We start from the raw sequence: 27,000 nt of genomic DNA, 5'->3' as shown, positions 1-27,000 counted from the left end.
CTTCCTGGACTTGGGTGGCTATTTCCTCTCCCGTGTTAGGGAAGTTTTAGACTATAATCTCTTCATATATTTGCTCGGGTCCTTTCTCTCTCTCTTCTCCTTCTGGGACCCCAATAATGCGAATGTTGTTGTGTTTAATGTTGTCCCAGAGGTCTCTTAGGCTGTCTTCATTTCTTTTCATTCTTTTTTCTTTATTCTGTTCTGCAGCCGTGAATTCCACCATTCTGTCTTCTAGGTCACTTATCCGTTCTTCTGCCTCAGTTATTCTGCTGTTGATTCCTCGTAGTGTGTTTGTCATTTCAGTTATTGTATTGTTCATCTCTGTTTGTTCTTTAATTCTTCTAGGTCTTTATTAAACATTTCTTGCACCTTCTTGATCTTTGCCTCCATTTTTTTCCCGAGGTCCTGGATCATCTTCACTATCATTATTCTAAATTCTTTTTCTTGAAGCTGGCTTATCTCCACTTCATTTAGTTGTTTTTCTGGGGTTTTATCTTGTTCCTTCATCTGGTACATAGCCCTCTGCCTTTTCATCTTGTCTACCTTTCTGTGAATGTGGTTTTTGTTCCACAGGCTGCAGGATCGTAGCTCTTCTTGCTTCTGCTGTCTGCCCTCTGCTGGATGAGGCTATCTAAGAGGATTGTGCACGTTTCCTGATGGGAGTGACTGGTCATTAATTCTTTTCTAATGTAAGCATTTAAAATTAAAATTTCCCTCTAAGCCGTACTTTAGCTTCATACCAAAAGTTTTAATAAGTTATTTTTCATTATTATTATTATTATTCAACATCTTTATTGGAGCATAATTGCTTCATAATGGTGTGTTAGTTTCTGCTGTATAACAAAGTGAATGAGCTATACATATACATCTATCCGCATATGGCCTCTCTCTTGCGTCTCCCTCTCACCCTCCCTATCCCACCCCTCTTGGTGGGCAAAGAGCAATGAGCTGATCTCCCTGTGCTATGCAGCTGCTTTCCAATAGCTATCTGTTTTACATTTTGTAGTGTATATATGTCCATGCCACTCTCTCATTTCCTCCCAGCCTACCCTTCCCCCTCCCCATGTCCTGAAGTCCATTCTCTATGTCTGCATCTTTATTCCTGTCTAGCCCCAAGGTTCTTCAGAACCTTTTTTTTTTTTAAGATTTAATATATATGTGTTAGCATACAGTATTTGTTTTTCTCTTTCTGACTTACTCCACTCTGTATGATCCATCCACCTCAGTACAAATAACTCAATTTCGTTTCTTTTTATGGCTGAGTTATATTCCATTGTATATATGTATATATATACATATTCTTTATCCATTCATCTTAGGTTGACACTAAGATGGACACTTTGGTTGGTTCCATGTCTTGGCTATTGTAAATAAAGCTGCAGTGAACATTGTGGTACATGACTCTTTTTTTGAGTTATGGTTTTCTCAGGGTATATGCCAAGTAAGGGGATTGCTCTGTCATATGGTAGTCCTATTTTGAGTTTTTTGAGGAACCTCCATACTGTTCTCCGTAGTGGCTGTATCAGTTTACGTTCCCACCAACAGTGCAAGAGGGTTCCCTTTTCTCCACACCCTCTCCAGCATTTATTGTTTGTAGATTTCTTTGATGATAGCCATTCTGACCAGTGTGAGGTGATAACTCATTGTAGCTTTGATTTGCATTTCTCTAATAATAAGTGATGTTGAGAATCCTTTCATGTGTTTGTTGGCAATCTGTATATCTTCTTTGGAGAAATTTCTGTTTAGGTCTTCTGCCCATTTTTGGATTGGGTTGTTTGTTTTTTTTGATATTGAGCTGCATGTGCTGCCTATATATTTTGGAGATTAATCCTTTGTCAGTTGCTTCGTTTGCAAATATTTTCTCCCATCCTGAGGGTTGTCTTTTCATCTTGTTTATGGTTTCCTTTGCTGTGCAAATGCTTGTAAATTTCATTAGGTCCCATTTGTTTATTTTTGTTTTTATTTCCATTTCTCTAGGAGGTGGGTCAAAAAGGACCTTGCTTTGATTTATATCATAGAGTGTTCTGCCTATGTTGTCCTCTAAAAGTTTTATAGTGTCTGCCCTTTATTAGGTCTTTAATCCATTTTGAGTTTATTTTTGTGTATGGTGTTAGGGAGTGTTCTAATTTCATTCTTTTCCGTGTAGCTGTCCAGTTTTCCCAGTACCACTTACTGAAGAGGATGGCTTTTCTCCACTGTATATTCTTAACCTCTTTTATCAAAGATAAAGTGACCATATGTGCATGAGTTTATCTTATATTCTTACCTCCTTTATCAAAGATAAGGTGACCATGTGTGCATGGGTTTATCTCTGGGCTTTCTATCCTTTTCTATTGATCTATATTTCTATTTTTGTGCCAATACCATACTGCCTTGATTACTGTACGTTTTTAGTATAGTCTGAAGTTAGGGATCCTGATTCTTCCAGCTCCGTTTTTCTTTCTCAAGATTGCTTTGGCTAATCTGGGTCTTTGGTGTTTCCATACAAATTGTGAAATTTTTTTGTTGTAGTTCTGTCAAAAATGCTGTTGGTAGTTTGATAGGGATTGCATTGAATCTCTAGATTGCTTTGGGTAGTATAGTCATTTTCACAATATTGATTCGTCCAATCGAAGAACATGGTATATCTCTCCGTTTGTATCATCTTTCATTTCTTTCATCAGTGTCTTATAGTTTTCTGCATACAGGTCTTTTGTCTCCTTAGGTAGGTTTATTCCTAGGTATTTTATTCTTTTTGTTGCAATGATAAATGGGAGTGTTTCCTTAATTTCTCTTTCAGGTTTCTCATCATTACTGTATAGGAATGCAAGAGATTTCTGTGCATTAATTTTGTATCCTGCTACTTTACCAAATTAATTGATTAGCTCTAGTATCTTTCTGGTGGCATCTTTAGGATTCTCTATGTATAGTATCATGCCATCGGCAAACAGTGACAGCTTTAATTCTTCTTTTCCAATTTGGATTCCTTTTATTTCTCTTTCTTCTCTGGTTGCTGTGGCTAAAACCTCCAAAACTATGTTGAATAATATTGGCGAGAGTGGACATCCTTGTCTTGTTTCCTATCTTAGAGGAAATGGTTTCAGTTTTTCACCATTGAGAATGATGTTGGCTGTGGGTTTGTCATATATGCCCTTTATTATGTTGAGGTAAGTTCCCTCTGTGCCTACTTTCTGGAGGGTTTGTATGATAAATGGGTGTTGAATACTGTCAGAAGCTTTTTCTGCGTCAGTTGAGATAATCATAAGGTTTTTCTCCTTCAGGTTGTTAATTTGGCTTATCACATTGATTGATTTGTGTACATTGAAGAATCCTTGCATTCTTGAGATAAACCCCACTTCATCATGGTGTGTGATCCTTTTAATGTGCTGCTGGATTCTGTTTGCTAGTATTTTGTTGAGGATTTTTGCATCTGTGTTCATCAGTGATATTGGTTTGTAGTTTTCTTTTTTTGTGGCATGTTTGTCTGGTTTTGGTATCAGGATGATGGTGGCCTCGTAGAATGAGTTTGGGAGTGTTCCTCCCTCTGCTGTGTTTTGAAGAGTTTCAGAAGGATAGGTGTTAGCTCTTCTCTAAATGTTTGATAGAATTTGCCTGTGAAGCTGTCTGGTCCTGGGCTTTTGTTCGTTTGAAAATTTTTGATCGCAGTCTCAGTTTCAGTGCTTGTGATTAGTCTGTTTATATTTTCTATTTCTTCCTGGTTCAGTCTCAGAAGGTTGTGCATTTCTAAGAATTTGTCCATTTCTTCCAGGTTGTCCATTTTATTGGCATATAGTTGCTTGTAGTAATCTCTCATGATCCTTTGTATTTCTGCAGTGTCAGTTGTTATTTCTCCTTTTTCATTTCTAATTCTATTGATTTGAGTCTTCTCCCTTTTTTTCTTGATGAATCTGGCTAATAGCTTATCAATTCTGTTTATCTTCTCAAAGAACCAGCTTTTAGTTTTATTGATCTTTGCTATCATTTCCTTCATTTCTTTTTCCTTTATTTCTGATCTGTATGATTTCTTTCCTTCTGCTGACTTTGTATTTTGTTAGTTCTTCTTTCTCTAGTGCCTTTAGGTGTAAGTTTAGATTGTTTATTTGAGATGTTTCTTGAGGTAGGCTTGTATAGCTATAAACTTCCCTCTTAGAAATGCTTTTACTGCATCCCATAGGTTTTGGATCATTGTGTTTTCATTGTCATTTGTCTCTAGGTATTTTTTGGTTTCCTTTTTGATTTCTTCAATGATCTCTTGGTTATTTAGTAATGTATTGTTTAGCCTCCATGTATTTGTATTTATTACACATTTTTTCCTGTAATTGATATCCAGTCTCATAGTGTTGTGGTCGGATAAGATACTTGATATGATTTCAGTTTTCTTAAATTTACCAAGGGTTTATTTGTGACCCTCGATATGGTCTCTCCTGGAGAATGTTCCATGAGCACTTGAGAACAAAGTGTAATCTGCTGGATGGAATGTCCTATAAATATCAGTTAAGTCCCTCTTGTTTAATGTATCATTTAAAGCTAGTGTTTCCTTATTTATTTTCGTTTTGCATGATCAGTCCATTGGTGAAAGTGGGGTGTTGAAATCCCCTACTGTGATTGTGTTACCTTCAGTTTCCCCTTTTATGGCTCTTAGCATTTGCCTAAAGTATTGAGGTGCTCCTATGTTGGGTGCATATATATTTACAATTGTTATATCTTCTTCTTGGATTGATCCTTGATCATTATGTAGTGTCCTTCCTTATCTCTTGTAATAGTCTTTATTTCAAAGTCTGTTTTGTCTGATATGAGATTTGCTACTCCAATTTTCTTTTGATTTCCATTTGCGTGGAATATCTTTTTCAATCCTGTCACTTTCAGTGTGTATGTGTCCCTAGGTCTGAAGTGGGTCTCTTGTAGACAGCATATATAAGGGTCTTCTTTTTTTATCCGTTCAGCCAGTCTGTATCTTTTGGATGCAGCATTTAATCCATTTACGTTTAAGGTAGCTGTCGATATGTATGTTCCTGTTAACCATTTTCTTAATTGTTTTAGGTTTGTTATTGTAGGTCTTTTCCTTCTCTTGTGTTTCCTGCCTAGAGAAGTTCCTTTAGCATTTGTTGTATAGCTGGTTTGGTGGTGCTGAATTCTTTTAGCTTTTGCTTGTCTGTAAGGGTTTTAATTCTTCCATCGAATCTTCATGAGATCCTTGCTGGGTAGAGTAATCTTGGTTGTAGGGTTTTCTCTTCCATCACTTTAAATATGTCCTGCCACTCCCTTCTGGCTTGCAGAGTTTCTGCTGAAAGTTCAACTGGTAACCTTATGGGGATTCCCTTGTATGTTAATTGTTGCTTTTCCCTTGCTGCTTTTAATATTTTTTCTTTGTATTTAATTTTTGATAGTTTGATTAAAATGTGTCTTGGCGTGTTCCTCCTTGAATTTATCCTGTTTGGGACTCTCTGTGCTTCCTGAACTTGATTGACTATTTTCTTTCCCACATTAGGGAAGTTTTCAACTATAATCTCTTCAAATATTTTCTCAGTCCCTTTTTTAATATCTTCTTCTGGGACCCCAGTAATTCAAATGTTGGTGTGTTTAATGCTGTCCCAGACGTCTCTCAGATTGTCCTCAATTCTTGTCATTCTTTTTCCTTTATTCTGCTCTGCGGTAGTTATTTCCACTATTTTATCTTCCAGGTCACTTACCAGTTCTTCTGCCTCAGTTATTCTGCTATTGATTTCTTCTAGAGAATTTTTAATTTCATTTATTGTGTTGTTCATCATTGTTTGTGTGTTCTTTAGGTCTTCTAGGTCCTTGTTAAATATTTCTTGTATTTTCCCCATTCTGTTTCCAAGATTTTGGATCATCTTTACTATCATTACTCTGAAGTCTTTTTCAGGTAGACTGCCTGTTTCCTCCTCATTTGTTTGGTCTGGTGGGTGTTCCCCTTGTGCATCTGCTGTGTATTTCTCTGTCTTCTCATTTTGCTTAACTTACAGTGTTTGGGGTCTGTGTTTCACAGGCTGCAGGTTCATAGTTCCCGTTGTTTTTGGTGTCTGCTCCCAGTGGGTAAGGTTGTTTCAGTGGGTTGTGTACCTCTTCCTGGTAGAGGGGACTGGCACCCATGTTCTGGTGGATGAGGCTGGATCTTGTCTTTCTGGTGGGCAGGGCCACGTCCAGTGGTGTGTTTTGGGGTGTTTGTGAACTTACCATTTTAGGCAGCCTCTCTGCTAATTGGTGGTTTTGTGTTCCTGTCTTGCTAGTTGTTTGGCATAGGGTGTCCAGCACTGTAGCTTGCTGGTTGTTGAGTGCAGCTCGGTCTTAGCGTTGAGGTGGAGATCTCTGGGAAACCTTTCCCTGTTTGATATTCCGTGGGGCCAGGAGGTCTCTGGTGGACTAATGTCCTGAACTTGGCTCTCCCACCTCACAGGCTCAGGCCTGACACCCGACCATCGTACCAAGACCCTGTCAGCCACACGGCTCAGAAGAAAAGGGAGAGAAGAAAAAATTAGAAAGTAGGAAAATAAATAAATAAAATAAAGTTATTAAAATAGAAAAAAATTATTAAAAATAAAAAAACTAGGAAGTAAAAAAAAAAGAAAGAAAGCAGAGAGCAACCAAACCAAAAAACAAATTCTCCAATGATAACAAGCATTAAAAACTATATTAAAAAAGAAAAACAAAAGGACAGCCAGAACCCTAGGACAAATGGCAAAAGCAAAACTATATAGACAAAACCACACAAAGAAGCTTACACATACTCACAAAATGAGAAAAAGGAAAATATATATATATATAAAAAAAATTTAAAAAGGAAGAGAGCAACCAAATCAATGAACAAATCTACCAATGATAATAAACTCTAAATACTAAACTAAGAATAACATAAAACCAGAAACAAATTAGATGCAGAAAGCAAACCCCAAGCCTGTAGTTGCTCCCAAAGTCCATCACCTCAATTTTGGGATTATTTGTTGTCTATTCAGGTATTCCACAGATGAAGGATACATCAAGTTGACTGTGGAGATTTAATCCGCTGCTCCCGAGGCTGCTGGGAGCAGCTGCCTCTCTTCTTTGTTCGCACAGCTCCCAGGGGCTCAGCTTTGGATTTGGCTCCACCTCTGCGTGTAGGTTGCCTGAGGGCATCTGTTCCCCGCCCAGACAGGACAGGGTTAAAGGAGCAGATGATTAGGGGGCTCTTTCTCACTCGGGCTCGGGGGAGTGAGGGGTACAAAATGAGGGGCGAGCCTGCGGTGGCCGAGGCCGGCGTGACGTTGCACCAGCCTGAGGCGCACCATGTGTTCTCCCAGGGACGTTGTCCCTGGATCACGGGACCCTGGCAGTGGCGGGCTGCACAGGCTCCCGGGTGGGGAGGTATGGATAGTGACCTGTGCTCGCACACAGGCTTCTTGTTGGCTGCAGCAGCAGTGTTAGTGTCTCATCCCCATCTCTGGGGTCCGCGCTGATAGCTGTGGCTTGAGCCCATCTCTGGAGCTCGTTTAGGTGTTTCTCTGAATCCCCTCTCCTCGCTCACCCTGAAACAATAATGGTCTCTTACCTCTTAGGCAGGTCCAGACTTTTTCCTAGACTCCCTCCTGGCTATCTGTGGTGCACTAGCCCCCTTCAGGCTGTGTTCATGCAGCCAACCCCAGTCCTCTCCCTGGGATCTGACCTCCGAAGCCTGAGCCTCAGCGCCCAGTGCTCACCTGCCCCGGCAGCTGAACAGGGAAGCCTGTCAGGCTGGTGAGTGCCGGTCGGCACCCATCCTCTGTGGGGGAATCTCTCCGCTTTGCCCTCTGCACCCCTGTTGCTGTGCTCTCCTCCGTGGCTCCGAAGCTTCCCCCCCGCTACCCTGCGTCTCCGCCATTGAAGGGGCTTCCTAGTGTGTGGAAACTTTTCCTCCTCCACAGCTCCCTTCCAGAGGTGCAGGTCCCGTCCCTATTCTTTTGTCTCTGTTTTTTCTTTTTTCTTTTGCCCTACCCAGGTGCGTGGGGAGTTTCTTGCCTTTTGGGAAGTCTGAGGTCTTCTGCCAGCGTTCAGTAGGTGTTCTGTAGGAGTTGTTCCACATGTAGATGTAGTTTTGATGTATTTGTGGGGAGGAAGGTGATCTCCCATGTTTTACTCCTCCCCCATCTTGAAGGCGCCCCCCCTTTCGTTGTTATTTAATTATTATTATCATTAAAGTTTTTTCGAATTCTTGTGATATCTTCTTTGATCCATGATTATTTAGAAGTCTGGTCTTTTAGAAGTATGGGGGTTTTCTATATAGTTCATTGATTTCTCACTTAATTCCATTATGAATCAAATACACTATGTATGATTTCAGTCCTTTGAAATTTACTAAAAATTATTTTATGCCACAACATGGCTTATTTATCTTGATGAGAGTTCCATTTATACTTTTAAAAATGTTGTTCAATTGTAGTGTTACTCTAAGTGTCACTTAGGATCATTGATGGTATTGTTTAAATCTTGACTCTGTCTGATTTCTTTCTATTTGTTATACCAGTCACAGAGAGGAGGGTTAAAATCTCTTAACTGTGACTTTGGATTTGTCTGTTTTTCCTTTTAGTCCTGTCAGTTTTTGCTTCATGTATTTTTTTTTTTTTTTTTTTTTTGCGGTACATGGGCCTCTCACTGCTGTGGCCTCTCGCACTGCGGAGCACAGGCTTTGGACGCGTAGGCTCAGCGGCCATGGCTCACAGGCCTAGCCACTCTGCGGCATGTGGGATCTTCCCAGACCGGGGCACGAACCCGTGTCCCCTGCATTGGCAGGCGGACTCTCAACCACTGTGCCACCAGGGAAGCCCCTGCTTCATGTATTTTGAATCTCTGTTATTAAGTGGTGCACATTTAAATTGTCCTGCTGATGAAGTGACCCTTTTTATAAAATGTGTCTCATATAAACATCACCATATATTCTTATTTCACAGGTGGCATGGTATATTTACTTTTACCATCCTTTTACTTTTGGTCTACCTGCATCTTTAAATTTAAAATGTGTCTCTTGTGGATACCTTTCTATGTCTTACTTAATCTAACAATCATTGTCTTTTCTTTTTTTTAAATATATTTATTTATTTTTGGCTGTGTTGGGTCTTCATTTCTGTGCGAGGGCTTTCTCTAGTTGTGGTAAGCGGGGGCCACTCTTCATCACAGTGCGCGGGCCTGTCACTGTCGTGGCCTCTCTTGTTGCGGAGCATAGGCTCCAGACACGCATGCTCAGTAGTTGTGGCTCACAGGCCCAGTTGCTCCGCAGCATGTGGGATCTTCCCAGACTAGGGCTCGAACCCATATCCCCTGCATTGGCAGGCAGATTCTCAACCACTGCGCCACCAGGGAAGCCCAACAATCATTGTCTTTTAATTGGAGTATTTAGTTCCTTTATAATTAATGTAGTTCTTAATAATCATTGGGTTTGGGTTACCATTTTTCTATTTCTTTTTTGTCTGTGCTATCTGGTTTTTGTTCCTCTGTTCCTGATTTTCTGACTTCTTTAGATTAATCGAATATATTTATATTTGAATCCACTCTGTTTACTCTCTTGAATTTGTAGCGGTATCACTTAGTATTATTTTCTCAGTGAGTGTTCTCGTGATTACAGTGTATATCCCCTATCATCATCTTCTATTTAGAATGTTACTTAAATTGTAATATTTTACAACTTCATGTGAAATATAGGAACTTTACAACACTATAATTCCATTCACCTACCTCTGTCGTTTGTGCTAGTGTTTTCATACATTTTATTTATAAATATGTATAAACCCCCAAATGTTATTTTTTGCTTTAGACTTTGAGGTTTTTAAAAAAAATATTTTAAAGAATTGAAAAGTAATGTTTTGTATTTACCTACCATTTTTTCCATTTCTGCTCTTCTTTTCCTGTAGACATTTGTCCAGTTGTTTTAGCACCATAAGTTGAAGATACTTTTCTTTCTTCATTGATTTACCTTGGTTTCTTTGTTGAAAATCAAGTGATAAGGTATATGTGTGTCTAACTTTTGGTCTTCTCTAAGCCAGTTCAGTGACTTCATTTCAGATAATCTGTTTTTCAGTTTCATAACTTCGATTTTAAACTCTTTATCTGATAAGTCCAGTATCTGGTTTATATGTAGTTTTGCTTGTGTTAACTTTAAAGTCTTGATTATGGGTCAGTTTTTCCTACTTCTTTGCATGTCTCATGTTTTTTTAGTTGGATGCTGGATATTGTATATAAAATAATACTAGAGTGTAATATAGATAATATTTTCCTTATGAAAGACTCACCCTTTTCTTTCTCTGGTTGCTAAGTTGGGCATCTAATCTCTTCCATATATTAGGAGTTGAGTTGAATAGGTGATAATTTAATTCTTAACATCAAATCACCTCAGGTTTTAAGGAGGGGCAGTCCCCTACCTCAGCAGGTCTTTCAGATATGAGTATGGTGAGACTGTAGGATCTCTCACTGCTTTGCAGCCTTTGCCTGAAACTTCCTGTGCTAGCATGTACTACTCAGCTAAAGACATGAGGGTTAGAATTGGCTAATGAAGAAGACTGTATCTGTGGTTGGGCTTCTCAGATTCCAGTTGCCAGCGTGTGGCCATTAAAATTTCAGCTGGTTTCTCCTTTGGCAAGTACAATCCTACATGTGTTTGTGTCCTAACTTGGCAGATACTCCCAGCAATGAAAATGGTTACCACTCTCTACTTAAATAGGAAGAGCTCATCCTTCTCTAAACTACTTCACTTAGACTTAAATGGATCTATAGTTTTGGGGTCACTTTTTGGTAAAAAATATAATTTTTTTTAGTGTTTCTGATATTTTCTTATTGTAGGAGCAAGGTTTTTTCCAAGTCTTCTACATTCTAGCCATAAGGGGAACCCTACAGAAGGTACAAATAAAAACACAAGAAGAGCAACTGTATTCTCATTATGAACATAATTCATGCTTGTAGAAAATTTGGAAATACATAGAACATAATAAAGAAACATGAAGGAAGTGTGTATTTTTAAAGTGGAATTGACATAGTACCTATTTCTTTTATTTTTGCTTAATCTCATTTTTACCACTCTATGTCAAATAAAAGTTAAACAGTATTTTACAGGTTAAAATTATAATGCAGCATTTTGAATTATGCAACAAGTGGATGTTCATTATAAAAAATAAACAGGTAAAACAAGAAACTTTAAACATTATATGTAATTCATAAAAAACAGTACTGCAATGAACATCATAGAAAGATAGGTAGAAAGTGACAGAGGAATTTGCACCTAGGATCTCAGATTCTAGAAATTCTGTTCTTAACTACTGCACTAGACTTCCTCTGGCTCGTTTCAGATGACATGGGGAGAAATGCCTGCCTTTGCAATATATTGCTGAGGTAAGACTTGTTTGGTGATTAGGTAGGGATATGGTTGAAGGAATAATCCATCGTGATTCTCAGTTTTTTGAAGGGTTTGTGAATGCGATTGGTCTGTGTATTCAGTAAATGAGATTCTTTTAAAGCATATGTTTAAGCCTTTTTTGGTATAAAAACAAAATCGTAGATAATTTTAGTTCTTCGGGATTATCTCTGTAATATGAATGCAAAGAAGATAAAACTAAATGATTTTAAGGCCTTTAACTTTCCTGTTCTTCCATATATGCCTTTTGAAAGAATAAGTCTATTTTTATTTTCTTATTTGAATGATAGTAACTTATGGTTAGTTAACACACTGAAACTTATAAAAGTAAAATATACATTTCTTTGCCGTTAATTTTGCTCAAGAAATTCAAAGTAATTTTAATATTTCTCAAAAAGTTATAGATACTAAGCATGTAACTTATCTCATACCAAAATGAATTCCATTTAGAGAAAATGCTTAAATTAAAAAATGAGACTCTAATTTCTAGGACATGGCATTGAAGAATTTTTAAAATAATCTGAGCAAGAACTATGCAACATATAAAACCATAGAAGAAAAGGTTGATAAATTTGAATATATAAAATTTAAAATGTTACCACTACACACCTGTTAGAATGATCAAAGTCTGAATTCTGCCAAGGATGTGGAGCAACAAGATCATTGCTGATGGGAATGCAAAATGAATGGTACAGCCACTTTGGAAGACAGATTGGCAGACTCTTACAAAACTAAACATACTCTTCCCATGTGATCAGCAGTCATGCTCCTTAGTATTCACCTAAAATAGTTGAAAATTTATGTACACACAGAAACTTGCACATGGATGTTTTTAGTGGCTTTATTCATAATTGCCAAAATTTGGAAGCGACCAAGATGTCCTTCAGTAAGTGAATGAATAAATAAACTGTGGCATATCCAGACAATGGAATGTTATTCAGTGCTAAAATGAAAACTGCTAAATAAAGGCATGAAAATACATGGAACATTAAATGCATATTACAAGTCAAAGAAGCCAATCTGAGAAGGCTACATACTTTATGATTCCAGCTATGTGATGTTCCGGAAAAGGCACAAACAACTATAGAGACAGTAACAAGATCAGTGATTGCTAGGGGCTAGAGGGCAGGGAGGGATGAACAGGTAAGCACAGAAGATTTTTAGGGAAGTGTAACTATTTGGTATGAAACTACAACAGTGAATACATGTCATTATACATTTGTCAAAATTTGTACAAAGTACAGAACCAAGGATGAACCCTAATGTAAATTAAGGGCTTCGAGTGATAATGATGTCTGTGTAGGTTCCTCAGTTACAATAAATTGACGTTGTGGCACGCGACTCTGATGGCAGGCGAGGTTATACATGTATGGGTATATGGGAACTCTTGTAAATTATGCTCAATTTTGCTGTGAACCTAAAACTCTAAAAAATAATGTTATAAAAATTTGTTTTTAACCTTGAACGACCTACCAAAACAAACCAAAAATCTTGGGGAAATGTTTGTAAATGTATGACAAGCCTAATAACTGATTTCTAAATTTAAAACTTACAAATAAAGAGGAAAAAGACAGTAGTTAATAGAAAAGGGACATAAAGAACATGAGTGCACTATTTATAACAAAATAAAAATAAGTAAAATTTTTAAATATCAGAGTTGCCCCATTTAAACCTTTCAAATTGTTATATGTCAGAAGGTAGTGACATGGCATGAAGAAACGCTCATAAACTGTTGGTGGATCTAAACATTTTGGGAGGGTACTTTGGTACTTACAAAAGTTTAACCTCACATTCCTTTTGATCTAACATTTCCTTGTTGAAAAAATGTATCCTACAAATATCTGCGAACTTGTATGCAAGGTTATGTGCACAAGGATTTCTCTAGATGTTTTAGCTGCAAGTAATAGAAACTAGCTTTAAATAGTGAGATCATTACTTCTCATAACTGGAAGTTCCAGACTTCAGTAGAAGCATGTATGTACGAATAACTAGTAGGTTAATCATCATTTAACCTGGCTCTGTTTAAGAAAAAAGTTTCTAAAAACTTCTGTTAGCTAATAAATTTTTAGCTTAATTTAACTTCTAAAAATTTTATATATGATTTTAATCGACTTTCCTTTTCATAATATATAGTTCTAACTTTTATCACATCTGACTGGACTCCTCTTAGTCTAAATTAATGAACTGTGACTCTACTAGTCACTTCTTATAAGTATTTAATAGAGGGAGTAAACAGTTAAAAGATGAAAAATTGGGCAGTTTCCTCCATTTCTAATAGTGGCTTTGTTTATTTTATCTCAGCTTCAGGAAACAGCAGTGAGTTTTAGTTCATTGTTCTAAATATATTTTGACCTTTCATAGCTGTACCTGTTGTGACTTGCCAACAGATTTTTCAAACTGAAGAATAAAAAAAGAACATAAGAACTTTGTTATGGAAGGCTGTTCTGTCTTCTCAAAAATCATTATCACCTGTTCTTTATTTTTGATTCATTTGTTTATGTGGAAATTGCTCTTTCACCTGTGTTGCCTGGTATTTTAGGTCATGGTTATAGTGTGGAGAGGGGAGAGGTCCACAGGGGGCATCTGACCTTATTCTACATCTATGCCATTGCTATATTTTTAAAGCTTGGGGGCTGTAAGTCATGCTTTTTTGGGTAACATTTTCAAAATATGTAGAGAATAATGATAAGAAAACAAAATTTTTCCTACAATTATAATATTATTTAACAACAGTTTACAACAAATATGTTTTAAAATTTAGTTGCATGAAAGTGAGTGAAGTAATCTCAGTCACTGTTTTTCTTGTGTCTGTGGTTCTTCCTTCTTTTTCTTATTTTATGTGTTTGTGCCCCCTCCTCCCTTATTTTCTTGATTAGATTTTAGCAAGTTTACCTAAAACTGGAAGAAATGAATACTTTTCTAATAAATATAATTTACTGAAACTGACTCCAGGAAATAGAGCTGCCTGAACAGTCAACCTTCATAGAAGCAATAGAGAAGTGTCTTAGAATAAACCCTAGAAAATTTTTAACTGCAAAGAATTTCACATGGGAATTCTACTGAAATATTAAAGAATGTGTTATTCCAATGCTAAGTAGTTTAAATAAACTGTTACAGAGCATAGAAAAGACTTAAATCTTCTAGCTTGTCTTTATGAGACAGCGTAACATTTGTGCTTGCAACATAAATCTGCAGACCAGTATTGCATACGATTATTGATTCAGAATTCCTAAATAAAGAATTTTCTCTCTCTCATCCTCACAGCCAGCATCATACTTAATGGGCAAATACTAGAAGTAGTTCCTTAAAGTTAAGAGTAAGCCAAGAATTTCTGGTATCACCACTGTTTTATCAAAATGTGACATACCCCAAAATGATTGGTAAATTATATCACATAAAAGTTTTTTTTAATACTGCTTAGTCAAAATTGGGATGAAGAATCATAAGCCAGATGACCAAATATTTACATCTCATACCATGAAAGGACTAATATCACTAAAACAATAAAGAGCCTTCTGTAAATCAGTGAGAAAAGTGACCAACACCACAATAGAAAATTGAGCAAAAGAAAAGAACAGACTATTCACAGGAAGGAAATAAAATATAAACAAGTATTCAACTGCTCAGTGTCATTTATAAGAGAGATACAAATTAAAACTATACTTGTTAAGACCTTGTTCTTACTTATCAACAATAGCACATGAGCCTCCCCTATTTATGTTGTTGCTGGGAATGTAAACTGGTACAACCTCTATAGATGACAATTTTGGCAAAATTTATCAAATTACAGATGGACAACCCTTTGATTTGGCAGTTTCTCTTTTAGAGCCTACCCTTAAGATACAATTGAGAATGTGCATAGTGTGCGAGATTAGTTATTGGAATCTTGGTTCTTAAAGCAAAAGATTGAAGATAACCTGAATATCCATCAATATGGGATCATAATATTCCATAATGTAATGTTATGCAGCTAATAGATGAATGGATGGATGGATGGATAAATAGATACATAAGTAAAAGGGAAACACATCAACATCTCTGATAGAATAAGTAATATAAAAGCAAAGTTCAGAACTGTGTTACCATTTGTACATAAAAAGCAGGAGGCACAGAACACAATATATTATATGGTTTGAAGAATATTTCTGGAAAGGTACACAAAGAACTGGCAACATTGGATGCCTTTGGAAGAGGGTAGCTTGAAGCCAGGACTTTTTTGTATCTTTTATCTATTGAAGCTTCCAAAATTAAACTTGCATTAAGCAGTTGTATATTTTGAATCCTTGGTATGTAAATTATCTGTGTATCATCTGTGACCATTACAACCAGATACAATCAGTTTTATTATTTATTTGGTTAGAACTTATGGAAATACTTTTACAGCTGGTTTAAAATTGAATCTTTTGTTTCAGGATCTCCAGCAGAACTATCTCCTACTACTCTTTCCCCTGTTAATCATAGTTTGGGTAAGTTGCAAATACTTTTCCCCTACTGTTTTTATACCTTTTTAATTAAATGTCCTTTCTGGTAATTATTTTCCATATATATGAGAAAGAGATCCCAGCGAATAATCAAATGATTGTTCAACTTAGTGCTTTCTAAAAATGATACTGATAATGTGCCTCAATATTACTAAAACTCTTTTCTCCTGGCACATACAAGAAGTTAATAATCTTTTTATTCATGGAAATCATATTCATGAAAAATGTTCTTATATGGCTAGATTTTTATGTATATATTTAGTTTCTGATGTATTTTATAATAGCAATTATTCATATGAGATGTGTGTATAAATATATATAGACATATATCACTCACATGTACATGTAGTATGGGAGATGATATATATATGTGATAGCTAATACATATGTATATATGTGTGTATACGGTCTGTAGTTTATTCTTGGTCTTCATTTTACCTCACTATTTCACAATTCCTTTTCAGTTTCTACACATTGGAATTTGTTCTACAAAATTGTCATTTTTTTCCCATGATATTGCTTATGATGCATTTTAATCAAAATGACAGCACTTAAATACATGTGATCCTCATTTTCCCATGAAATATGTAGATTCTTTTGATTTATATTCTGTTTCCACTTGCATACTGTATGTTTTCTTTTTTTTTTTTTTGTATGTTTTATTACTTTCTGTTTCTTGTGTATATTTGGGTTTTCTATTTTTGTAACTAGGGTAACTCAGTGAGAATCTCATGTTAAAATAGACAAATGTCAAAAATATGTTGTATTTTGTATCCTATCATGACATCTTTTTTTCCCCTGTGGCTTTTGACTCATTAATCTTTGCTTCAGCTTTGTTCTACTCTGTCCTACCCAAAATTAACTTTATAATGCAAATTGACTGTGGCACAAGCAGGGTAAAACTACTGTTAGAATAAATGATCCACCATAAAGTCTAAGAAAGCTGTTTGAAGATTAGAATGACTTAATGAGATAGGGGATATTTGAGAAATTGAAAATCTGGAGTGCTCTTTGGAATCTGGAGTTCGTGATGTAGATGTTAAGTCTGTTTCCTGGGCTGTTGCCAGTGTAGGCTGGCATAGAACATGTAAAGGTGATGATATTCAGTCTATTCTTGGCTTGAGGTGGCTTGAATTATTCACACACATTTCTTTTATGTGTTTGTTTTTTCTTCCCCAGATTTGCAGCCTGTTACTTACTCAGAACCTGCATTTTGGTGTTCAATAGCGTATTACGAATTAAACCAGAGGGTTGGAGAGACCTTCCATGCATCACAGCCCTCACTCACCGTAGACGGCTTCACAGATCCATCAAATTCAGAGAGGTTCTGCCTAGGTTTACTCTCTAACGTCAACAGAAATGCTACAGTAGAAATGACAAGAAGACATATAGGTATGTTTTTTTCCCTTATGTGAAAAACCAGTGCCATATACTCATAATGTGAGCATTATGTGGTTTACCACATCAAGAGATTGTGTGCAAAAAAGCCTGCCTTCTCTCTCCCACCTTAAGGGCAGTCATGTTGAAGTGCACAGCTTCACAGCTTTTAGTAGATCCTGGTGATCCTTCTGTCTGTGAACTTTTATCTTGAGCTTCTGTTAATTTGGCACCCTCGATACTGGGAAGTCCTTCAATAAATACGTGTTAAAATAACTTTACTCTGCTGAGCCTCTACCAGTCATAAAATTGTCATGTTCAGATTTTAGGGATGTAATTTTAACAAATCATGAGGTTTTTTTTCAGTTTGTTTACATCTCCTAGTTTTTTCCCCCTTTCAGTGAATTCATATGTCAGATCTGCACACTGTTAATCTGATGCAGGATTTCTAAAACAAGAACGACCATTTAATTTGTTCAAAAATAATTCATAGAATCTCAAAATGTGGTAATCCCAGGCACCCTTTCAGCGAGTTGGTGAGGTAAAAACAATTTTCACAGTGGTACTAAGATGCTGTTTGCCATTTTCACTCTTGTTCTCTCTTGACTGTACAGTGAAGTATTCCAGAGGCTTACAAGGCTTACGATTTTGCAAGGAATTAAACGTAGACTCTGATGAGAATTCTACTGTCTTCTCTTAAGCCAGACATTAAGGATATTTGCAAAAATATAAAACATTGCTACTCTTCTCACTAATTTTTTCTTTGGTTTGCAAAATAGTTATTTTTCACAAACTTGTTTATGTTAATATGTAGTGGGTTTATTATTTTGATTTTCAAATGAATTAATTTTTTTGAATCTCAGTTTTCACACATAATATGGTAAGTTTGCATAGATGTAATCCACATAAACAACAACTCTTTGGGTCGTCAGTAGTTTTTTGACAATGAGGTAAAAAATAGTTTGAGCGCCACAAAAATAACTAACATAGTTCTCATCACCTTAAAGTAACTTCTTTTGATAATAATTTGCTTCTGTTCATTTAATTAACCATCACCTCCTATGAGAAATAATGCTGATCACTAAAGAGTCAATGTGATATTGCAAAGTGCTAGTGACTTCAGAGGTCTGTTAGTTGGCTCCATGTGGAATTTCTCAAATCTTGCTTGATGTGTATATTTTATATCATCTTCCTAAGGTACTCAGGTATCTTATAGGTGAGGAAGGCCTCTGAATATCTGCCCTCTTTTCAGTAAAACAGTTCTGATTTTTCCATGTTCTAATTAGGGCTCTGCATAAACATTTAACAAAAGGTTTACCCTACCTTATTTACTTCTGTACAAAATTTTAGAGTGCTGTAATTATTGGATTATCTTTTTTTACTTTTGATTTCTAGTTTATTGGGTGCTTTTGATCAGAAACTATAGCCTGAAAAATCTCTACTTTTTGGACTTAATGTTTTCCTAATGGTCAAGTGAACAACTTTATTTTTTACATAAGTATTACGTAGTCATTAAGAGAACTGGGCACCAGGTTCCATATTTATGTGGTGAATCTGGCTTGTTGGTTTTTATTAATTTTCTTTTGCTGCATAACATATTACCACACATTTACCAGCCTAAAACCACACAAATTTACTGTGTCACAGTTTTTGTGGGTTAGGAGTCTCCTCAGGGTCTCACAAAGGGAAATCAAAGGGTCAGCTGGGCTGTGTTCTCATCTGAAGCTTGAGGTCCTTTTCCAAGCTCACAGGTGATTATTGCAGAGTTCACTTCCTTGAAGTTGTGGCGCTGAGATCCTCATTTCCTGCAGACTGTAAGCTAGAGGCTGCTATCAGCAACTAGAGGCCACCTGCGTGGCCCCCTCCATCTTCACAGTCAGCAGTGAAGACTCTGTTGTGTTGAATTCCTGTTGCTCACACTTTGAATCACTTTCACCAGGGCCAGCCCAGTCCCTTTTAAGGGCTGTCACCTGATTAAGTCAGGCCCACCAAAGGTAGTCTTAGTTTCTTATGGTCAGTTGATTTGAGAACTTAATTACATCTGAAAAATCCCTTTAAGCAGTATGTAGATTAGTGTTTGATTGAATAATTGAGAAGATAAATACACCGGGGTGAGAATCTTAAGTGCTATCTTAGAATTCTGCTTTTCACAATTTTTTCTTTAATCCTTGTATTGCTAATATTTTATGTATATTTGATCTGCTCATATTTTATGTATATATTTGATCTGTCAAATTCTGAAAGGTATATTAAAATCTCCCAATATAATTTTTTCTTATCTAATTCTGCTTATATAAATAGGGACCTAGTTGCCCCCATAATATATATAGTTATAAAAGGGGCAGATGACTCTGATCTCTTGATAATTTTTATTACCTTTTTTCTTAACCATAGTGGGCTCTTTAAAGAAATACTGTTTATTATAATGAAGGCATATTAATCCAGACATTAGTTAATTCCTTCAAATGAATTCTTTTATTTATTTAGAAATAACTGTAATTTGTATAAAATTCTTTATTTTGCTATCCATTCACTTTTCTGCGTTGCTTAAGTATTTTTGATAAGCACGTATTATCTTTACAAATCAATAAAATCATTTTTAAAAAATACTTGGAAAAATGTACAGTGGTATGCTTCAAAGTTAGATTTCAAAAAAGCATAGCTATGGAAAAAGTCATCAAAATACTTTATGTCATTTTACTATCCTCTGAGAAGACTCTTTGAAAGTCATGCTGAAATAGTAAATGTTGTAAAACTGATTCCATATATATTTTGTTTTAGGAAGAGGAGTGCGCTTATATTACATAGGTGGAGAAGTTTTTGCTGAGTGCCTAAGTGATAGTGCAATCTTTGTGCAGAGCCCCAATTGTAATCAGAGATACGGCTGGCACCCTGCAACAGTGTGTAAAATTCCACCAGGTATGGATACAACAATGTAAATAAACCTATTGTATCAACTTGCTGAGTTTTTCTTTGCTATTACTTTTAGGAATCAGGAGATGATTTGCATGCTCATATTCTAAAATCTGTAGCCCTTTTAAAATGATTTTCTAATAGTAATATTCTTTTTACATAATTTTTAAATCTTTTTCTCAATCGTAGGCTGTAACCTGAAGATCTTCAACAACCAGGAATTTGCTGCTCTTCTGGCTCAGTCTGTTAATCAGGGTTTTGAAGCCGTGTATCAGCTAACTAGAATGTGCACCATAAGAATGAGTTTTGTGAAAGGGTGGGGAGCAGAATACCGGTATGAAATACATATTCGGTTCTTAAATTTCCACAACGTAATTCTTTTTTCTTTCGTTCTTTGTATCTTCTGAAGTTCATGTGTATTTATTTTCCTTGAGGTTTATAGAGTCAGCAGATCTTTATGTAAAATAACAAAAGAAAGTTGGAGGCCTCTGGATTCAAAACTGTTGCAAATTCCTGTGCTGGCATTATGGAACAAAGAATTAAAACGTGTATGGATGGGTACTGTAATAGAATGCAGAGTGTTAAATACCATACATGGCATATTGGAAGGGTTATGTCAGTTCATGGAAGGAGAGATGTTTCGCTGGGGCTGGGGGAGGTAGTGATGACACAGGGTCTGGGTTCTGAAAGATGCCTAGGATTTCGGTAGTCACAGGTTTGTGGGGTGGGAAGTGATGATCCTGGCAGTAGAGTACAGTTCAGTTTGACTGGAGTATAGAAAGTAAAGAAGAATAAGGCTGGACAAATAAGTTGAGACAACTTCAGTATAAGGTTAAAAGGTGGAACTTCATTCAGTAATAGAAGGGAGTACTTGTTAGGTGCCAGGCACTGTGCTGTGTTTTAGGTGCAGTATCTCACGCCTTTCAACATGGCTAAGAATTACTGTTGCTGTCTTTATCCTTTCTTTATAAGGTTGCAATCTTTCTAAGGTAAAAAATGGTCCAGACTAATATTTATTTGGAAATAGGCTTAGAAAAGATTTGATAGTTTGCCCAAGGACACATTCTAAGTAGTAGAGACGGGACTTGAGGAAAGCTCTGCTTGACTCTTAACCTCTTCTCTAAGGATAGTAAGTAGCAGTTATGTAATTGAGTTTTACCAAAGCTAATCTGTCATCAAGGGGTAAGATAGATTACGCTATTGATAAATTAAACAGTTGATTGGATTCCACAGCAAAGACAGGGAATACTTCATCAGCGTATTAAAGAATGAAAGTATAAGTGAAATACTTAGTCTTTCTTCAGTTCACATTGCTTACTGTCTGAATGTCTGCTTAAGAAGATATTCATATAGAATGGTAATAGTACTCCTGTTTCATTCAGCAGTTTGGGCCCTTCTTCAGAATTTATTTCATTTCATTTGAACTTGATTCCCTGTATTAAGTTTTGTGAGGTGTATGACTTTTGTGATGGTGAGATTTGAGATCTACTGGTTTGAATACTTTTATAAATATATGTGTTATGTATGTATATTCTAGAATGAAGACTTGTCACTATTTTGTCCAAGTTATGTTAGTAGAAGAATTCACTTTTTGACTTTGCTGTAGCTCTCTTTTGTTTTAATCATTTCCCCTTTGAGATGTGATAACTTCAAAGAATGCTGAGGTTTTTTTTCCCTTTGATAAAAAATTATCAAATTGTTAATAAAATTAGATTTTATTGATATTAAATTAGATTGATAGTTGATATTAAAATTAGATTCAGATAGTACCATCTGATACCAGTTTATTAGGTCAGACTTTTTTTTCTCTTCAAAAGATCATAATGTTGAAGAACATGGTAGAAATTCAGTGGAATTAGATATGAATTGCATAGGTCAGGGAGAATTCCATGTATATCTGTGGGTCTCCTGTTAAGACCAGTTTTGATTGGTAGAGAGAGATACTGCCCTTCATTCACTGTGGACTCTGCTGTTCTTTAACCCAGAGCTAACTTAAAATCTATATGAGAAGCAGTAATATACAGTATGTTTTCATGGATAATGGAGTCAGGTACATCTACTTCGGATAATAAAGTAGTTTCCTTTAACATTTACAGATCAAAATAAATCAAATACCCATATATCTGTGAACTGTGGAACCTTTTATCCTTAATGACACTGGTGCGGAGGAGATAGATCTAATGGTTGGATTTCTAAAACTATCTTTTAGTTTCTTTACTGCCAGCTTGATTGCTTAGCGTAAAAATCAGGACATGTAGTAAGCAGGAAACATAGATGTGTAAAGAATTCATAGTTAATTGAGAAATATGTCTCAGTTAAGTGAATTAGTACTGAAACGAATAAACAGTTGGGGGACACATAATGTGTGTCTCAGACCCTGAGACAAGGGTTTGCATGCAAGAAGTTTATTCAGGAAATGGAGGGAGCACTGGTCAGGAAGGAGGAAGTAGGGAAGAGAGGTAGGGAGGAAAGGCAGCCAGTACCATTCTTAACCCATCTACTCTAGTGGGTGGGTCACTAGAGCTGTTCCCTTAGGAAAACTTTGGAAAACAGTAAAGAACACACAGAATTATCCCACCCAGAGGGAAGGGAAACTGGACCTTTAAATGCCAATTCCTGTGTCATTGCTTGAGGTCTATTCCTGGGGATGTTAATTTCCTGGCACTTCTGATCTGCTATATATGTGGACGGAGCAGAGAAGTTCTCAGGCACAGAAATGCAGATGCCTACAATTGGAAATTGGCTAGACTAGAACACTGAAAATCTGAAGAGTATAGTGGGGCACTGACACCATCTGCTACAGAAAACCACATCCTTTGAAATACAGTTTTAAATCATATTGAGCATGTGTCACATGGAGGTGAAGAGTTGATAATGGCCTTTTCTCATGTTTGAAGGGCTGTCATGTCGAAGAAGCAAGCAGACTTACTGACTTATTGTATATAATAAATAAGAACTAAAATCAGTATGTGGAAGTGACAGGATGTCATTGAACAATTTGCGATTCCCAGAGGGTAGCTCATTTTGTTTGAAGTACTAAAGGTGCTTCTTAGTAAAAGCCTGCACGATTTTGCTAAAAGGGATGTTCGTTGTTGGCTTTGTCAGGGAAAGTTGAACCCCAACTCTTAACGTTCTTTGATAAGCTTGGGTCAGAATTCTCTTTTGTTTTGCTATACTTTAAATTTGAATCCTATTCCATTTGGACTTCATTTGCTATTTGAGTATCTTCTATGCTGTGGATGATTAATAAGTAGGGTGACTTTATATATTCTGGTTTGCTTGGGACAGTGCTGGTTTACGTCTCTTGCCCTGGCAGTGATTATTTATAGTGACTACATTCTCTCTTAAAGGTGTCCCATTTTGGACGGTAAATATAAGGTTACTCTACTAATTTTAATTTGAGGGGAAAACAGTGTTTTTTTTCTCTTTAAAAGAAAAAAAGTCACATAAGTACTTTGAGGATTAAACAGTTTTTAAAATAGTAGATATGCAAACTTGATACTCTGTCAGAAAAGAATCTAGGTTTTAGTATATATTGATACAACCTTTTGATTTATCTAAATTCTTCCATAGCCATGTTATTCTTTTAATTTCATAATTATTTTCTTGCATTCTTTTAACAGAAGGCAGACAGTAACAAGCACTCCTTGCTGGATTGAACTTCATCTGAATGGACCTCTACAGTGGTTGGACAAAGTATTAACTCAGATGGGATCCCCTTCAGTGCGTTGCTCAAGCATGTCATAAAGCTTTGTCACCAGTCAAGTCCCATCAAAAGACTTAATGTACCAACTCTTCTGTCATAGTATTTGTGTGTGGTCCCCGTGGACTGTTTACTATCCAAAAATTCAAGAGAAAACAGCACTTGAGGTCTCATCAATTAAAGCACCTTGTGGAATCGGTTTCCTATGTTTGAATATTAGATGGGAAAATTAGTGTCTAGAAATACCCTCCCATAAAGGAGGAAGAGAAGATTTTAAAGACTTACTGATGTCTTGTTGGGCATAAAACTGAGTGTCCCAAAGGTTTATTAATAACAGTAGTAGTTATGTGTACAGGTAATGTATCATGATCCAGTATCACAGTATTGTGCTGTTTATATACATTTTTAGTTTGCATAAATTAGGTGTGTGTGTGCTGCTTCTTGATTTAGGCAAGCCTTTATAAAGTTACAGTACCTAATCTGTTATTCCCACTTCTTCGTTATTTTTGTGTGTCTTTTTTAATATATAATATATATCAAGATTTTCAAATTATCATTTAGAAGCAGATTTCCCTTGTAGAAAAACTAATTTTTCTGCCTTTTACCAAAAATAAACTCTTGGGGGAAGAAAAGTGGATTAACTTTTGAAATCCTTGACCTTAATGTGTTCAGTGGGTCTTAAGTATTCATTCTTTTTGTGTTTGTTTACTTATTGCTAAAACCTTATGGAAATTTTTCCAGACCTCTCCTCCATTTCCACTTTTGTCCTGATACCAAAACAGTGTAGCGTGACATCCATCACCAATAATGGTTGCACTGATACCGCCAGCACCAGTTAATTCTGGGGTACGGTAACAAATCCTATGGAGTAAGTCCCTTTGTCTTACACCAGATTTCAGTTTCAGCAGATGATAATAGACTTGTGTAACCTAGCAGTCTTTTGATTTATCTTTACACCTCATAAAAAATGCACAGGTGGCAGTATAATTATTTTCAGGGATATGCTACAATTATTTCAATATATTTATCCTTTTTAAAAATTCAATCTATAGAGATAAACACTCTTTAAAAAGGTATTTTAAAATATTTCAGTAGCAAACCTAGTGCTCTTTGAGTTGAGTTTCATTTGATTTAGTTACCAGATTGTATTATGGAATGGACCTTTTGTAAATGTAATTGCTTCAGCAGAATACCTAGAAAAGTAATGCTGAGGTATGATCAGCAGGTAAAGGCCATCTGTTTTTAAGGTATGTTGTATTAAATTTATACAATCTATGTTATTTTACATAATTATGAATTCTGAATTTTAAAATTTGGGGGAGAAGCAGTTTAGCAAGTTTTTTAGCTTATAATTACCTACACTCTGAGCTGTTCTTAACTAATCCTGAATATGTGGTGACTGTTAGAACCAACCATGCATTTTGCTCTACAGTGACAGGAGATGTCGGAAACTCTGTTGGAATCCACCCTGCAGCAGATAATCCTTATGTTTATTGTTAACTCGTTGCAGTTTAAACATTTCTGGTTTGCATCTCAGTAGAAATGGAAAGTAACCACTCCTGGTCCCCTTCTAGTAAGTTTTCATATTTTTAAAGACAGATTATCTTTGGTACTTGTTTTTTGAAACCATATTCACCTTTATCTACAGGTGTTATTTTCAATACTTTCAGCATTGGTTGTTTTCTATTAGATATTCCCCATTTTTCTATATTTGTGTATGCATGTATGTGTTTATGTAAACTTGGTATAGTAATTTTTTATTCATTCAACAAATATTTATTGTTCACCTGTTATGTGTGCCAGGAACTTTCTTAGCCTTTGGGTAAAGGTGAACAAGACAGATAAGGCCCTTGCCTTTGCTGAGATAGCAGTTTCTATAATGCTTAATTAGCTTATTTGTCTATGAAGGAGATAAAACAGGGTACTGTGATAAAGCATAGCAGGGGGAATGCTTCTGAAAGGTAGTGATGCTTGAGCTAACACTTCGGTGAGAAAGGAGCAAGCCTTGTGGAGAGAAAAATAGGCATTCTTGGCAAAGAAAATGGCATCAAATGCAAAGGCTTATTTTAAAGGAAACTCATAATTTACTAGGTGTTTGTGCTTTATACAAAAACCTCTACACAGGTCCAAACTTGAGGATCAGATTGGTTCTACAGTTTATAATAGTTGAAGGTGGCCTTACTTTGTGATAGATTGCTTCATGTGTCATTCTCACTAATATTTCCTCTTCCTCAAATCCTTCCTGTAAAAAGTTTACACCAGGTCAATACCATTTAATTGAACAACCCTTTCTTCAGTTCTGCCTTGGGCAGATTTTCACCATTGTAGTGACTGGCTGCTTGCTTCCAGATGTCCTGCTGTCCGAAATGATTACTTCTGCAGCCCATCCTGTGGATAGAGTAAATGTCCCAGGTATTACCACAGTCAGACCTGTTGGAAATGTGGAGGCTCTGCCCTTTGGAAGTGTTTGCTTACTAGAGGACTTGTAGTGATGTTAGGGAACACTGTTCTTTGTCTGGTTGAAAGTGATAGAACATCCTGGCAGTTGCTCTTGCATTGATATGTTAAGCAGAGCAGTGCCACCTGTAGCATTTCAGTAGTGGGTCACACCTCTACAGTTCTGGTGGCATTCTTCTGTACAGTATGAAACTGGGACTCACCTCTTTGGAAGCGCCCATGTATTCAGCGGTTAGACCTGTCAAGCAGTTGACTTTGTGGTGGTGGTGGTTACATTTGTATGAGTGTGTTCAGTGGTCTTCCTTGCTTTTTAATGCGATGCTGGTTTTGCATTCTGTTTTGGCCACTGTGGCCTAATTTTTGCCGATTGTTTTTTCCCTTTATAGGGTTTGTTTTCATTCTTCTAAGTGATAAGATCTCTCTGTAGAATTTTGTCTTTATTTAGATTAGCAACATCATTTAGAATTTCTTCCACACAGTGCTGGTAATTTCCTCAGTTTAACAACATGAGAACTGAATGATCATGCTTTCTGTCACATTTCTAAGATGAATGGTGGTTTTCACAGTGGATTACATACACCTTAGGGCTGGTTTAGGGAATTGGAGGCTGGTGACATTCCCACTGACTTTGGCCTGGCCAGTGGCAGCTTCATTTTTATTCTGTGTTGGAGTTCCACGTAGGAACTCCAATAGAATGATTTCTTTCTTAAAAAAGTTTTACT

General features: G+C 36.4%; 1 protein-coding gene across 3 annotated transcripts in view; it reads left to right on the top strand.

Annotated features, from left to right (window-relative positions):
- Positions 1-24,547, top strand: part of SMAD2 (SMAD family member 2) — a 96,698-nt gene extending 72,151 nt beyond the window's left edge. For all 3 annotated transcript variants that reach the window (XM_082668199.1, XM_082668198.1, XM_082668197.1), the window contains 5 exons: positions 15,760-15,813; positions 17,008-17,220; positions 19,987-20,124; positions 20,308-20,452; positions 23,742-24,547. In XM_082668199.1, coding sequence (XP_082524325.1) covers positions 15,760-15,813; positions 17,008-17,220; positions 19,987-20,124; positions 20,308-20,452; positions 23,742-23,865 — 674 coding nt within the window. In that variant the 3' untranslated portion in view covers positions 23,866-24,547. The remainder of the gene's footprint in view (positions 1-15,759; positions 15,814-17,007; positions 17,221-19,986; positions 20,125-20,307; positions 20,453-23,741) is intronic.
- The last annotated feature ends 2,453 nt before the right edge of the window (positions 24,548-27,000 follow it).

The sequence above is a fragment of the Grampus griseus genome, assembly GCF_964374135.1.
Source record: "Grampus griseus genome assembly, chromosome: 12".
NCBI classification, from domain to species: domain Eukaryota; kingdom Metazoa; phylum Chordata; class Mammalia; order Artiodactyla; family Delphinidae; genus Grampus; species Grampus griseus.
Note: the sequence above shows the minus strand (reverse complement) of the source record. Positions and strands in the feature narration are given on the sequence as shown.